At 39.1% G+C, this 17211-nt stretch overlaps 1 protein-coding gene across 10 annotated transcripts in view; it reads right to left on the reverse strand.

Moving 5' to 3' along the window:
- The window catches only part of WIPF3 (WAS/WASL interacting protein family member 3), a 38705-nt gene that overhangs the window by 10529 nt on the left and 10965 nt on the right, over positions 1–17211 (reverse strand). For 9 of the 10 annotated variants that reach the window (XM_051808329.1, XM_051808324.1, XM_051808320.1 and 6 more), the window contains one exon: positions 13559–13745. In XM_051808329.1, coding sequence (XP_051664289.1) covers positions 13559–13690 — 132 coding nt within the window. In that variant the 5' untranslated portion in view covers positions 13691–13745. Of the gene's footprint in view, positions 1–387; positions 5067–13558; positions 13746–17211 lie in introns of those variants that run through there. The other variant, XM_051808330.1, reaches the window with a different exon arrangement.

The following is a 17211-nucleotide window of genomic DNA, read 5'->3' on the forward strand; positions in this document are numbered from 1 at the left end:
AAAAAAAAAACAAACCAAAAAACCAAAACAAAAAAAAAAAATCCCCAACCGAATCCAAACCCGAGGAAGGAGGATTTGCCGCGCCCCTCTAGATGGAGCTGCAGACCGCCGCTAACGCCGCCGCATTCCCGAGCCGTGATGTAAAAACTCGGAATTATAATCTGACTGACATGTAACTATGTGTTATTTTAAAATATTAGGAAAATCCCCACTCTGTTACATAGTTTCCTCGTTTGAAACAGCGCTGACTGCCCTTGTACTTTCAGGACAGCGAGTCCCACTGCCCATTAAGACACCCCAGAAAAGCTGCCCGTGTCAACAGCATTAGACCATGTACCAGCCAGAAACCATTTCCACTCCCATTCTCTGGAAGCTAACAATACTTACTGTGAAAAATGGAAATACCATAACTGGAACAAGGGTGATTCCCTTCCTCACAAAAGTTCTTTATCAGTATCTTCAACTTCACGCCTCTCTACTACCATTAATGACTTTGCTGCAGCAGGACAAGCAGGATCTAGAGCGATCTGACCAAGACCTATGTTTAAAATTAGATCCAGCAGCTGTCTTTTCGTTTCCAGGTTCAAGTGTCCATATATTATGCCAGCTGTCCACTCCACCTCCCTGATCCACTTCTCTGAGCAAACAGACTATTGGAATATAAAGTCTTGATATCCAAACAGTTACTAGGCTAAAATAGCCCACTTGTGGCAATTTACATTTGCAAGTGACCCATGACTTGGTATCAATTTGACATGGTTAAGACATACATTGTTTCACAATTTGTAGCATAAAAAAGCAGGAATACTATTCTGCTGGTGCATAATGCAGCATAACAAGCTGCCTTTCTCTTACAATAGATCCCCTTACTCCAAGCATAACTCCATCCTATGCCTCAGCTGTTTCTTCTTGCTCTTCATGAAGGTAAGAGATAGAATCTTGCAAGGCCAGCCTGGTGGACTCAGGTGATTGAGTAGCTCAATACAGATTCTCTTTTTCCATTACAAAGTCAAGGTGGCCTGGGGTGCAGCATTGCCTGGCTGCACACTGGTCAGAGCCCCTTCAGATTTCTTGTTTGCTGCCTGCACTCCCAAGGCAGTGACAATCTTTGTCAAAAATCATTTCATCAGGTAAGCAAGCATCTCAGTCATTCAACTACTGGTGTCCTGTGTTTGCAAATTTCTGTTTTTACCATATTGCTTTTGATACACAATCAGAAAGGAACCTTCCTTCCTTTGATGAAGAAATAAATCCAGGATTCATGCTCATGCTGTGCTTTCAATCCACAGCACCAGAACAGACAATAAACATGTAAGTTCTTCATCAAGAGAAAAACAGAAAGAAGAACTTATATGGCAGTCAAATCTTCAGTCCCTATCACAAGCAATAGAAGTGTTTCAGCAGGAAGACAAATATACTTTGAGAGTAAAAACAGCTGTAAGACAAAAGATGTAATTCTTAGTCTACTTTCTACCCCACCATCTGCAGGGCAGCCTCATTTATTTACAAAAAGAGAAACATCTCAGTATTTCAATGAAAGTCAGAAAGGAAGAGGATAAGAATGTGAAGATCATTTTTTTATCAGATGCCAGAGCTGCCTCAGGTAACACAGAGTGAAATTAAATTCCATACTTTACTTACATGAATTGGTAAGGGAACGGTGGGTTCTCATTACCTTAGCAACCACTAGGTTATTCTGCTACTATTTCAGACATAAAGAACGTCATGTTCGATACGTACTTAGAAACAGAACTGAACAAACCACGCATTAAATTGCCTGAACATAAGAGAACTACTTCTTTTTCATCTCACCCAACTCCACTACGTTTTGTCTTCAGTGGCCTAACTTACACACTCAGCTATGCCATTCAGTAAAGTATAGGATCAATGCTTAGGCTATCTGTCAGGTCTCCAAAGTACCTGCAAACAGGAAAATAGCATCAAATCACAATATTTAGAGTGATGTTTCAGAGTGTAAATCCCAATGGTTTTTCCATCATTCCAATGATGGAAATACACATTTCAAAATTTGGAGCAGATAACTTAGACTGGCAGAGATATGAATCAGGACAGCACGATTATACAGAGAAATCCAAATCACTCCAGCTTGAGGCCATTTGAAAGGAACAACAAACCAAAACATGCTCCTCCACTGCTGGGACGGCGTGAGTGGGGCAGGTGGGGAAGAAAGAAATAAAAAAGAAGTTGCACAATAACACAATATACAAATGTCAAATGTAAAACTGAAAAAACCCTGGATGACAGGTTCTAGCCACATCTCTGAAATGACAGCCTGCATCCGGAGTGCCACAAGCCTGAACCTGGCAGGAGGCTCCAGCAGTGAGCCTGCTTGAGCAAGTGTGGCAAGGAGGGGTAACGCACTCCTCCAATATATCTCGTCCTTTCAGAAAAAGCAGTGTGAGCAAAAATGGAATTAAAAGTTCAGTTCTGGTCTACAGATCTTTAAAATTACATTGTGAAATCCTGAAGATGCACTAGAAAGAGCTAAAGCAGTATTCAAAACCCTGGAGGCAGCAGCTCCGATTTTATCAGCCCTGAAGTCTATTTGAGGAGTGGTCCGCCTGCAGAACACAACTTGTACAGGGAGATGGTGGTGAGGACTCAGTCAGAAGAGGCAGGTATTTGGTGAATTAATGCAAGATGCAACCAGACAAGCTGCAAATGGCAGCAGAATATAGATCTCCCGATTTTCAGATCAAGGCTGGATCCTCTCTGGCAGAAATGCTTTTTGTGAAGCACAAGCCGCTGGGCCCTGTACGGGTGTTGCTGACATGCAGTACCCTGCAGTGGGGGTGGAGGGGTGGGAATCACCCCAGCCAGTGGTTTGTAACAGCTTCTTCCAGTTAGGAGTTCTGTGAAAATGGATCATTTTGTTTAAGAAAACAACTGTATTTTTACACTGTATGGACCACTCAAGGTTTGCCCCTGAATAATCAGTCTTAACACCCTAAATTGGGTTGTATCAGACAAATTAAGAACTGAGAGACTTTTTTAAGGAAAACTGACTGAAATCCATGGCAATGAGCTCCATTTCTAGGTACACTCTGCTGTGATATTTGTGTCACATTCAGAATGTCACTTTGCATCTTGCAAGACAGATGGGAGCACTGACCTACCCTTTGGGCTCCTACGATACTTAAAATATTCAAAAGGTATATGTGCTCAGATACTAAAATGTTGTAAATGCAGGAGACACCAGCCATTTGAAAAAATTTATACTAGCACTAAGTATTGTCTTCAGATTTTAAAGAGTACCTCTGCACACAGTAAGGGGGAAATGCTCTGGAGTCTGGGCAGGTAGTTCAGATTGCAATGGATACCTACGCTGTTCCATAAATGAGTTTTATTTACTCTGATTTTTAAATATGATCTTTAATGAATTTGTAGAACACTTTAAGGCAGTGTAGATCTTCATAAACATGATAACTGCAGCAAAAATGTACCTCTAGCCTTCTGGACAATCCAATAGCCAAGGAAATATGGGTCTTTGTTTCAGAATAATCCTTTAAGCTGATGGGAGAAGAGGATCCAGTACTCTAGCTCTAACATAGGAGGAGCCATAAATAAGAAAATAAAGCATGATTCCATCCAAAGGCATTACATACTCTTTTACTCAGAGAACTGAATAATACTGAATATTTATACTGCTAATAACTTATTTTTTTATCTGAACTAGATAAGAAAAACTAAAACAAAATAAGTCAAAATACATTTAGCTTATCCCTAACTATCTATTTGATGAGACATATAATGAAAAAATTAAAAACCTATCAATTTGGCATCAGTATTTTATTATGGGCAGAAAGAGAGCTCTCTCTTTTGCTGATGATTTTAATTATTTCTATGAATCTCATGGCAATCACCCTTCCTTTCTCCAGTCACTAATTTTTCTCCCCTACATGACAACAACAATAAAACAATTCAATGCAGAGATCAAGCACAGATACTGGTAGAAGGCATAAGCAGCATATATTTTAGTAATAGAAGAGTTTGAGGACACCCCTTAACAAACCTTTGCTTTCTTATTTTTCTCTCCCATCCTCAGCCAAACCTGCACAGGCATGGTCTGAGGCAAGTGATCTTCACCAACGCAGCATGCAACACCTCAGGTTTGGCTTTTAAGGAAGGCAAAGATAGTGCAGCAAGAAAAAGGATGAGCAGAAAGCTCTAGGATGAGGAATATTTGGTAACAGAGAGCACATATTCACGAAAACAGGAGTTCTTGGGCCAGTTCTAGCCTTCTTTGGCATCCAATCTGACACAATTCAGAGACCCAGCTTAAACTAAGAAATGCAAAAGAAAAAGTCTACAAATATGGCAATAGACAATTAAAATGAGCATGTAAAACAGCAGACAGGGCAAAACCAGCAATAGCTGCATAGGCAATGTAGTCAGTAATGTGATAGTGCGAAGTCTGGCCAAAGAAACTGTGCATCAATAGTAAGAGACAACTAAAACATTTAAACCTTAAATCAGGGACCTACAAAGCATCAAGGAAGAGCATGGGCCACTGGAAATATAATAAAATCCCCCAACTATTATTCCTATATTAACAATAACTGAAATTCTGGTGTAGACAAATACAGATTTTCAGGAAAGAGGACAAATAAGGTGAAGCAAGCTGTGTAAGGCTATGTGCGTCATGTCAGAGATGGCTGAGAATATTGAGAGGAAAACACAACTTGTTTGGAGTTGGTAAATCATCTGAGGAAAGATGATGAGTGTTCTCACTGCCCATATGGCACCACAAGATTCTCCAAGTAGAAGAACATAAAGGGAGAGATTATGACTGGGTCCCCCCATCCAGCCACAAAGCTCCTATTCCTTTGAAGGAAAGCCAGGCATGGGGTTGGTGGTCACAACAGTCTTGAAGGGCACAGACCTTGAGTAAGGGGCCTCAAGGGACAACAATCTGCTAAAATACCCTTCAGGGAACACTGATGATGAAAAAGAATGGACTCAGAACAGGGAAGACCTGCTTGTGATCGACTTACTCCATAACTTCCTTCCACTTAGCCAGGAGCTGCTGACCACAAGTGTTCCATAAGGAGATCTCTGTAACCATCAGGACTAATGTATTTAAATAAATTTAGCCCTTAAAAGACTTCATCCTTCTCAAAACCAGAACTAGCAGAAACAAAATAATATTGACAGCAAGGTTCCAGAACATTCTAACAAACTACAATGTCATAACTTTATATTGAAAGAATGATGTTGTTTTGGAACAAAGTAAAACATGGAAGCTGACCAGCATGTCTTCCTTGACAAAGCACAGGATCGTAAAAGTCATCTATGCATTTTTAGCTCAACATGATGATGCCTTAAGCCCCTAATGTTTTTTTTATTTTTCTAATATTGGTAAGCCTTATAAGTTTTATAAGTAGATTTTAAAAGCAGCAACCCCCCCTCCTTTGTCCCTTGTCCCTTTCCCTTTCTCTCTAGCACCCTTGTTTACGCATTCCTTAACCCTCTTACCCCATTCTATGCTCCCTATATCAATCCTACCCCTGAATATAGCAGAAATGTTTAGTCTTTTGTCAAGGCAAGGCCTAGATTGTTGGCAGAACAGCATATCAGGGCCTAAACCACAGAATATGCTCAAGAATTAGGTAACTATGTACCCTTTGTGCTCTGATGAAGAGGAAGGTGGGATGAACAGGGGGTCCCAAAATGCACCCCAGACCCATTTTCAGGGGGTGGACCTGGGGCGGACCAGAGTAAAGGCCACAGGGTGGACACATCTGGGATTGGATGGATGGTGTTATAAAATGTAATATCTCAGGCACGGCATGCGCGCGTCTTGTAACATCCTAGCCTTGGCAAAATAAACCCTTTCTTATCTCACCCCTAATTAACTGCTCTGGAGATTTTTCAGCACCAAAATTCCACGGCAACAATGAAATCTGAAACCCCAGAAGAACTTGTTTTCCCAAGATCAATCCACTATTACTATATTAGAATTATGCCAAGAATTCCTGATTTTATATTTGCAGCAGAAGCAGTTTGCCCAGCAGGCAAGAGTGGTACTTCTACAAAGAATTCTCAAACCAGCAGCTAAAGTCTCCATGAGGAATGTGCCAAGAAAAGCAATAGCAACAAAAATAAGTAGCTTATAAAATAATAAAACAGTTTCCAGCATTATCATCCTTCTTGCATTTATGTTACATATGCATCAGGTGTAGTTTCATTCATGCACTGTCAAATGCAAAATAAAATAATCAAAACAATCCCTCCCTTCCACCTTAAGGAAAATCCAACAAGACTCAACAACAAAGCAGATGACTTCTTTTATTTTAAATGTTTTAAACTGTTTGTTTCTAAAGAAGCTTGTGAGATTGGTATGTGCGAGTTTTGGTTCTATTCACAAGGGAGCCCTGACCTGTGACTTAAAGGTCTTTAATTATGGAAAACTTTGCCATAGTGCAAGATTCCACCTGCACAGTCAATCTCAAGATCAGAGCCTCTTCTTGTGTTTCTGCTGCATAGCATAGGATGAAACTAATTAATTCTTGGCACTTGGTCTACCTGGTTAAACACGGCAATCTCTCAGTCTCCTAGCAAGCTGAGCTTCAAATGCTTCCCAGGTGAGGGGTCACTCTCCAGCCAACTTTTCTGAGAGAATCCACAAGAGGGGACCTGCCAAATAGCTTCCTGGCAGCTAATGAAATCATTGTTTCAAGAGAATGACAGGAGTAGCATTTGACAATTCCATCTACACCCAGCTCAATACTGATTAACCATGATCTTGGCCACCATCGCCCAAAGTTCTGCAATCTGAACCTGCTGGGTTGAAAAGGTCATCGAGCAATGTGTGTACTTAGATAGGCTGTGTCTACACAGACCTTGTTGCTCAACTTCTAGCAAGGGAAGTACTGTGCAAAAGTTGTTACAGATCTCTTCACAGTGTTACAGCCACCGCCTAGTCCTGGCATTAGTCCCAAATAAAGAGGCGTTTCAGTATTAGCAGAGCCTGGTGCCTGCTCTGCATTTGCATCTACCTGCTTGAAGTTACCAGCACACACAATGGCAGGGAACAGAACATAAAAAAATAGCATAGCAGGAGTTACTTTCTTTCACATCTATATTCCTAGTGCCCATTTCAAAGACTACCAGTAGTCAATGACACTGCACCCAATAAAACCCTCCGCATTCTATGTTAGCACTGTTCTATCAGAAATATAAAATTTTGTATACTGAAAGGTTCTCTTGCTCCTGCCTCAAATGGAGCAGCAGACTTATTAACAAGGGCATACTTAAAAGTTTTCCAATGTGGGTTGCTAAATTTCTGTACCTAAATACAAAAATGCAACAGAATCAGTATGATGATTTATACCTGCTGAGCCATTGAGCTTTTCTTTTGGTGTTTAACTTTCTGACACCCACATTTGAAATGTAAATTCTGGTTATTTTTTCATTTAAAAAATACACAGTAACAGAAGCTGCTAGAATGGAGGCAGTATAAAATTTAAACTACTCTAAAAGTGTTTTACAGCAGTCCAGAAAGATTGCAAGTCAAATACCAGAAATACCTCAAGGTTGGTTTCAAAAATAAGTTTGAACTTCATCTTTTGATTTCTAAATTTTTGGGATTCAAATTTCTCTGATTTTCTCTGCATCAATGAAAAGAGAAGTGAAAACTCTTAGGTGAACAAGAAATCCTGAGACCCTGGCATTGCAATGAAAATGTCAAACAGCACAAGGCTGAAAACACCACCATGGGAGCTGGTGACACTACCACTGTTTATTCTCTCTGTCTGTCATAAAAGGGTCCCCAGACTGATAAGGAATACCATGAGTAGTAACAACAAAAAATTCAACATGTGACTGCTAACACACATCACAGTTTAATCTCTCTCTGTTCTAAGAACAGTAGGCCATTTCTCCTACCCAGTTACATGTGCAGAAGCTACTGACCATTCTGAAATGCCTTTTAGCATCCAGACAAAATTATGGTCAGTCTCAAAGAGGAGAACAACAAGAAACTAGCATTTCTTGACCTGTCACCTTTCGGCCACGCAGAGAAGTCTTACTCAAGTATTGCTATACTTCTGAGTTCTCTTTTAATTAAAAGGCTACAAGCATAATATTAATTGACAGATGGAATTTAATATGTAGCCATTGCATACACTACAGATGGGGCACAGATTTTTCAGGGCATTATTACCTTGTGATTAGAATGGTAAATTAACCTATTAGCTCTCTGCAGCTAGGCTGCTTCTAGTACCTGGGCCTGGTTATAGGCACTGGTTACAGGTACCAGTTACAGCTGGTAACTCTACAACATGCTGCAATTTCCATACTTGTGTGTGTGAAATTACACAGATTAAAAATAAAGAGAAAGAATGCTCTTTAAATGCTTTCCATTCCATTCAGACATGTAGAACACATGACGTTATGAAGAAACCTGCAAAACAGAACTCACCACCTAAATACATTAAAAGTGGTGACCTAACAGATCCCAGTAAAGCATTCAAGATTAGCACCTATGTGCTCCTATGACATTTAGCAGTACATGCCCCTGTACCTGTCTCCAGATGAAGCAGAGCAATGCCAACCTAGTATTTATGTTTTCTTTACATCCTCACAGTTCCTGCTTGCCCTTTCTGTATTTGTTGACTACAAGAGTAGAAGGTTACAGCAGCAACACTTTGAGATGACATAGCTATGCAGTTCCCCATTTTCCAATTGCTGAAAATTAAGTCAAATAAACTACACAAAGACAAAGCATTTTTTTCTACATAATTGCCTCTTGCTTTTTATGAAAGCAGACTGGTGTGAGATATGATATATTAAAATACTATAAATCAGTTTCCTTTATTTTGGCTGGAACAAAACACTCTCAGAAATTTCAGCCGTGCTTTGCCCAGCACTTAGCACAGTCTGTATGACCGTCAGTTATCAACAAGATTACCAAGCTGCACTCCTTCTCACTCCAGTCTGTTTTACCTATCAGCAATAAACATTATGATTTAGTACCTCCTGGCCTAGGAACTCCATTGCAAAGTAATAAATATCATCTTACTCACGGCTTGCATAAAATTTTAGTAAACACATTGCTACATATTTTGTAATTGGCACCATGCATGATTCTGTTCTTTCAGTGTTACACTTGCATGTCTAGGGTTCTGAATGAAAACTTGAGAAATTACCTTAATTTTTACAATAAATAATTAGCAAGTATGCCCAAACATTTATGCGTATGCACACATTCTCTCATACTATATTTGGTAAGACCAAATCAAAATACCATAAATCATCATTATCTTCAGCCAGGATGTTTTACATATGTTGTTTGTTCTCTTTCCCCAGAACAGTAGTGCTAAATGTCATAGGAGCAAAACCAACTCCCACACAACTTCAGAAAAACACTGTAGCTCTCTGAATTTCTTGGGAAGATTGAAGGAAACAGCTCAGCAAGGTTTGCACTCTAACAGCTGCATGAAGGAGAGAAAAAACCAACCCTCACCCCTCCGCAAAAGGAACACTATCTGGTGATGTTTTTCTGAGCCTTGGAAATCCTTCCTCTGTGTAAATTAGGCATTTATCACAGTGTTATATCATGATGAATTGCTTTTCTGAATTTCTTATTACAAGAGTAGAAAATAAGATCAGAATAACAAACTTCGCAAACACTGACAACAGTAATTCAATTTTTTCTTAATTTTAACTAAATAAGAATGAGGTAATCATTAAGAATAATCTACATGCCAGTCTAACATTCATCATTATTTCGAGTTTCACATTTCTATCCCCAAAGTAAGCATATTCCTTTCTTCTCCTGCTCTACTAGTTTTCAGTATGCCATAAGGCAGCAAATAAACACCTGGTGCCACTTTATTGGCTTTAACCATCTGATCCATTGTGATTTTGGGGGTTAATTTCTATGCTAAGACTTTAATAATAACAATTCTAAAGAGAACAGAAGTATTTTCCTAAACTCCACAAACATATGAATCATTAAACAAACATCTTCTCTGAATAAGGCACAACCCAGCAGGGCTGCTACACATCCACGCTTCCTTCAACATTAACATTTTAATAGGTGATGACTGGTCTTAGCTTTAGGAATTCATATATATGCAGGCTACATGGCAGTGAGCAGCCTTCACTGCACATGAAAAGTGAACATGGTTTATCAAAGCAAAATTCTCTCTTGATGCTTTTCTTGGGAAATTAGGCAGAGAAAATTTTTAATCAATCTCAGTGGTGGCACCTCCTCCAGAAAGTATGACAAACCAAAACTAACCAGGATGCCATATGCCAAACTAAAAGACAAGAGTGTTAAAAGAAACAGAGGGGGAATAAAAAGAAGTTTTTCATTAGCAGAAAGCTTTAAAAAACTCTAAACACAGCACCCTCTTCCCCCAGAACAACTAAAAAACTCTATTAAAAAACTCACCTTACATGACACACACATGCCCATAAATTGAAACAGCTTTTGAACAAACACATAAATGCCTCATTTCCAAGTTTCCTTTATTAAGGGAGAGGGGAAAAGCGAACAAGAACAGATCTGAATTCTGTAAGGCACTGCCAGAAAACACACTGGGGCACAGTTTTATTCTGCCTACTCATCTCTCTCATCTTTATCTATGACCCCCTGAAGGCAGGCATTTGAAGACATGCTCAATTAATCCAATTAGCTATATTTACATTTTGACTCAGCCACCTACATCTGCTATGGCAGATACCCTAGTATTCCCTCCTGTGAAATCCACTTTATTTTCTTCTAAGTTTGCTCTAACAGCCGTAGCTTTTCAGCTGTTGGGCACAGGTGGCTCCTAGCATGTCTTAAATACCATCTCCAATTCACTTTAGTATTGCCTTGCAACAACTTTTGTGAGTAGAATTCAGTACAAGTACTTACAGAACATCAGCAAGTCCAAAAACTCTTAGAAAACAGTAGGAAAGAACCTAACTTTATTCTGACTTAAGAAGGAGTTAACAGAAAAAAAAAGTTAAGTGCCAACAGTGCTTAGAATTTCCACAAAGCAAAGACTGCAAAATTATTTGGGATCGTGGCTCACAATATTCACAAAGAAAATGTGCAGAGAAAAACATAATGTGGGAACTACATCTTCTAAAAATCTCTTGATAATGAAAGCAAGAGGAAAGCATGGTTATTATCCATAACTAGAAAAGCAAGACAAGTCTATGGTACCCCTGCAAGGGCACCATGCAAAACGACAAGATTCTACAACTCCACCCTACACACAGACATTTTTCTTTTAACATAAATCAAGTAAGTTAAACTAGTGGCTCATCTGCATATCAGAAGTGAAATTAAAACCTAACTTTTAATTGCTAACATGTAAATGTTAGTCTGGTTTAATTACACCAGTACAATAAAAATCACAGTGCTGTTTACTTTGGAACTTTTCCAGCTGCTTGCTAAACAATACTTACTTGGTTTGAAGGTTTTCCTTAAAGCTACATGCCTGTTAAAATTTTTCCTTCTTTCACCCCCCAACGGTAAATTTAACAGCTGTAACAACAGCTGGGCAGCTTAGCAACTGTAAAATACAGATGCCAATTTCTAGAAAAGAGCTTTCTAGTAAAAGAAAATAGGGTCTGTAGCAAGTGTTCGTGGACTCCCCAACTGTAAGATTTTACTCTGTAACTTGGCCCCAGCTGGAGAGCTGACACACTGTGCTTTTGCTGAACTCACCAGGCAGATTTCAGATCCTGTCCCTCATTCAGTTTTGACAGAGAAAGGTCATTTTGCTGTTACAGAAAAAACAATGTTCTGCCATATTACTTTACTAATTATTTATGTTGGCTCATGTGCTCTTTTTAGTATTAACACTTACTAAAATATCAGACATTATTTAGATTTATTTAGATTATTTTAATATCAGACATTATTTAGAAATATGTTTAGTTTGTATCGTATCACCAAGATAAAACTGACTCTAAATTCTCTATATTTTATGCACAGATCACCCCACTTGAAACAGAATGATCTAACTAACATATGAAAGTAAGCCTTCTTGTACCAAAATCCTATCATGGTAGTGGTTTTAGTCATCAGAAAAGGAGGAGAAACAAACAACCCCAAACTTGTTCACAGTGGTCCTTAGGGGTCCTCTTAGCTTTCCCAAGTCATTCACAATTGGCATATGTTAGAGGAGTCTAAAAATGTCTCTAGATACTTTAAGAAGTTCAGTTTTTTAGGATAAGAACATTTGCAGCTTCTGTTGACTTTAATTGCAGCTGTGAACATTAAGCTGTTCACAATATGCAGCCCACTTATTTAAGCATTTAACTATAGGTTGTGTACCAGCCCAGAAGAATTGCTAATTGAAAACAGTGCTCATGGTGCCAAAGTTAAAACTGAATGCCAGAAAGAATCAAACACTGCTTATTTCATTTGCTGTCTTTATATTCCTCTTCTTCATCTCCACAACTCATGGAGAGTTTTTCAGAATGGTTCAGCCTATAAAGTAGCAGAGAGCAACATGCAAGGAAACCTCCTTCTGGAAAGAAAGATGACATGAGAGCATTATGAACATTATCAAACAAAATCAACAGACCTTCCTGGGAACAAAACAGGCAGAGATGCCAGGAAATGCAACAGAGAAATGAAGTTCTAAAAAAAAAAAAAAAGTTAGAATTACAGCTGAAGTACCATGTACTGTTTTACTACAGGAACTAACATACCCTGCAAATAAGTACAGCAGTGACAGAAAAATATATGAAAAATGTTGGAAAAGATTTTATGACTTGAACACAACTATGCCAGGTTTTACTGTTTCAAAAACAGTCTTAAGAGTTTCAAAGCAGAAACAGGCTATGCCCAATTGATTGCAGAATAAAATAAAGTACTTAAATGTATTTTACCATAGGTACAATAATTGATTGTGAAGGTATGAAAATGTAGTACTCTGAAAGTCCACTCAGAGAATCCTCGTCTTATTGCAAACATGCTGGCAAGGCACATGTTCTACTTCATGACACACACAGTAATGATCTGTTACAAGCAGTAATTGTTCCTGCACATGTACAAAAGCATATTGTGCTCTGCCCCCAGGAAGACAGCATGTGCTAGAAAGAGCAAAACCTGCAGCTGAACACTGTGAGTCTTAACAGGAACTGTAAGAAAGAGGATGAAGAAATTAATACTTACCACCCTGCACATTACCAGTACAAAAATGAATTCCCTGTGGCAGGAGAAGTATTCATAAATGTTAAATTCTCACCATATTTTCACATAATGCAATAGTTTCCAAACGTTTTGATCCTGCACCCCAACAGTAAAAGAAATTTTGTGCATGCACCCCAGTATACATATGTTTATTTATTTATAAATCATACACGAGCATGACAGAAGTTCTAGTGTTTTCTTCCTGCACATTAATGAGTCATCTCACACACATCACTTTGGAGACCACTACTGTAGTGAACAGAAGAACAAATGGCAGCAAAACAAGCATCTGCCCCAGGTATTTGATGTGAATATCCATGCCAAAATCCTGTGGGCTCCGAGCTGGCTACTATAGCTAAGCTTTTCCTAATAGAAATAAAAAGTCAATCTTACCAGTGGTGGTGGTGGAGGGGGCCCTCCAGAAGGTGGTGGTGGAGGGGGCCCTCCAGAAGGTGGTGGTGGAGGAGGCCCTCCAGAGGGTGGCAGAGGTGGTGGAGGAGGAGGTGGTGGTGGCGGCACAGGCATCCGTTCAGATTTCTAGCTTCACACAACTATGAAAAATATAGCCAAAGTCTATGTCCTTGAGGAGAAGGAAGGGAGGAGAAAGAAAAGTGGGAAGAATAAAAAGAAAAAACAAAGAGGAATGTGTTTATACACTGCAAGCTGAAGATTGGCCAAATATCTAGCTCTCGGCAGACTGAAGACTTTTATACTGCACTGCTTCCAAAAATACAGTACGAACAGCCTCATTACAGTTATCTGATGACAACATTCATCTAAAGAGCAAGCTCATAGATCTGGACAAGTGCCATGAGTACCAAACACATAGATGCCAGCCTGTCCAACTTTAACTATTATGTCTTGCCTTAATCTAGCCCATGGCCCTGAAACGCAATTCCGCAGAGAACAAATCACAGCCGACCACATGTAGACACTCCTGCAGGGACAAAAACTCTGTTGACTTTTATGCCAGAGGTTTGCGGCTCTAACAACAGAGTAAGGAAATTTATAAGGTTCAGTGGACTTGCTCAGTGTTTAAAGAAAAAAAGAGAAAAAAAGAGGGACTCCCCCCAATGATTGAATAATAAATGAAGAAATTATTCTACAAATGAAAGCTTCGATTACCAAATTATAGCATGTAAGGACCAGACATTTCGAATCTGAAAATCACCCATGTTTTTCTTGCCATTTTAGGTGTTAACTTTTCACATTTCTTTAGTACACTGACAAAACAGACACATATATTCATAAAAAAGCTATATGCTTTTTTTTTGTTTTAAATCTCCTGCAGAATGACAGCGCATCACTCACTGATTTTCATCTCTAACCCAGCCCTCGGCGTGACTGCATCCCCTCTTAGTCATCTGTAAAGTTAACAAGCAACTCCTGTATTTCATCAGTAAAGTTGCAAGTGAAAGTCCTAGGCAGTGCCAAAGAGAGCTTTCTGCAAGCCGTACTTGGTAAATTCTTTTGCTAGTGACTCTTGGACTCTTTGAATATGGTTTTACGTATAGTTTTACATCCATTGTGTCATGACTATCTTCTGAGACTCTTCATAATGTCATGTGAAACAGTGTCAAAAGCCCTAGAATAATGCAAAATATGACATCTGCTATATCTTTCCTTTCTGTAGGGCTTTATTTTAGCAAGAAATTACATTGGTTTGACAGATTTGCTCTTTACTCATCTCCGTAGATGAGAATTCATTTTCCTGTCTTCTCCAAGGATTTCAAAACATTTTTCTCATTTTGATGTTTTACTAGAAATTGATGTTAAGTTGAAAGGACCACAATTCCCAGGCCCTATTCCCCTTGTTTCTCCCTTCATTTTTTAAAGCATGCGCTTCATGCTTATCCAGAATCACCAGTATAAGGAGGAGGTACAAAAGTTAAATCAAGAAAAGTTCAGCAGAGAAGACAACATAGAAATGAGGCAAGTTGCAGTCTTTAGGAGAATACCTGGCTGTTTTGTTAGAGGGATAGTTTGGAAGAGGCAATGAAGCTAAAATGCTCACTTCCTACTTAGTGTATGTGAACAATATCCAGATAATACCTGAGTATTTTTCTTCTGCTGTATCTTGTAAAATACTTTGTGGGAGATGAAACGTGGAGTCTATGAAACACTCACTTCCTCCCTTGAGAGATTGCTATGTAAGGGACTAACATATCAAAGCACCCTGATCTTTAACAGAATTGGTTACAATCACTTTAATAACTGCTTAAGGAAACATTCCAAGAAAGCTGGCATCACAGTGTCTCCACCGTTCTACCATCGTTGTTGCCCTATTCAAAAATCCATTAACAGAAGATATCTCTTTTCCTCAGTTAAGCCATTCAAAAACAGACATAAGGAGAATGAGTCTTCCCAGCTAATAATATGTTTCGGGTTAGTATCTTCCTACCCTGCAATACAGGCCTTTTGTCTTCATTAAGGATTTAGAATGGGAAATATGCTCCTAGTCAAATTAGAAAAAAAAATACAACCCACGCTTCTGTGGCAGACCACATGCATGGCAGCAGGAGGTAAAGCACACTGGAGGCAAGCAGCAGTGAGAGAAAGGAAATGGGAATCAGATCTTGGTATTTAGAAGTCACAATCTGAAATGCCATCAGGTGACTTTTCTAGCTGCCTCTCCACCAGTCCTTGCCCCAGCACCCATTCCTCCAAACCATGCAGCCTAAATTCCAGGACTAGAAACTGTGTGACCATCTATTCAGTGCAGAGGAACTGTTCACCGTGTATCCTACTCCCATATCCTGAATCCTCCTGTCCAGTGACAGCAAGAAAAAATGCATTTCAGGGAGCAGTAAAAAGCAGGCCTCGAATGAAATGCTCTAGGCACCATAGAGATTTCCTCCCATGCTGTTTCAAATCCTCTACAAATGAACCATCTTTCAGAAAATTCTGCGTATGTGCCTTCTTTTGTCTCTTACCACAAATTCGGAGGCTTGAGGTCCTGACCTTGGCATGCTTTTGTGCACACAGGCGAAGTCATGCTTTATATACCACAACTGTTACAGGGTATTGCCTACACAATGAAGAACCATTTTCCACATAAGGGCTCTCTTTGTTCAAGTGGGCTTTGAAAGGAGTGCTGCCACTCTCAGAAGTAGACACTGTATGTCAATAAAGGTAGGCATCTTCAAGCTAACTTACGAGAAAAAACAACTGACTCTTAGGATTTAGTCATAACTGCACGATCTACAATTTTTAATATGTAGGATTTGCTGTGAGAACCTCTTTTGTATTACTGCAGCTATCTCAAGTGGTTTGTATTGAAAGAAAATTATGGAGAAGACTGCAACACTTTCAGTATATCAACACACATTACTTGGAGGCCTTTGTTCCTTGGTTAAAGGCCGTATTTCATTTGCCTCTCCCCTCATTCTGTTGGCAATTTCACACAATAACTTTAGAACATGCTGAGGTTATGGATTTGCACATTATAAGCTAAATAAATTCTGAATTAAAAAAAAGAAAGGAATATCATATTGATCAGTTCTAATGTCTGATAAGAGCCAGACAAGAGGGAAATGTCAAAAAAGATCCTTAAGGCAATGTGCTCTTTCTCCACTGCTCTAAATATACATATTTATGATTGGAAGAGCAGGATCTGAACTATCCCTGAGGGACAGAAATAAAAAGATACAGTTTCAAAAGCTGGCAACAGGTGGAAGGGAGAAACCTATGTGTTTAGCCTCAGTTTGCTAAGACAAGAAGCAATGTAAATCTTAGCTTGACTTAAACATCATAGAACAGAATCAGGCCCAACAATTGCAGAATTTATTGCAAAAAAAAAGAAGAAAATCCCAAACCCTGCCTTTTCTAGTCCACCTCCCTACAAAAGCAAGGTTGTACACTTTTTTTTAGTGCTTTCTGAAGTCTAATTTTAGGTGTCCCAAATAATGTGGCTTGTATTATTTCCCTTGGGAAGCTCTTTCACAGTCAAATAACTCTTAGTTCATAATGCCTGACACACAGCCTAATTTCTTCTTCTCTCAGTTTGATCCCATTTGCACTCCACTGCAGATGATTCTACATTGTTC

The sequence above is a fragment of the Manacus candei genome, unplaced genomic scaffold (assembly GCF_025592945.1).
Source record: "Manacus candei isolate 608988 ecotype Guabito, Panama unplaced genomic scaffold, ASM2559294v1 h1tg000072l, whole genome shotgun sequence".
NCBI classification, from domain to species: domain Eukaryota; kingdom Metazoa; phylum Chordata; class Aves; order Passeriformes; family Pipridae; genus Manacus; species Manacus candei.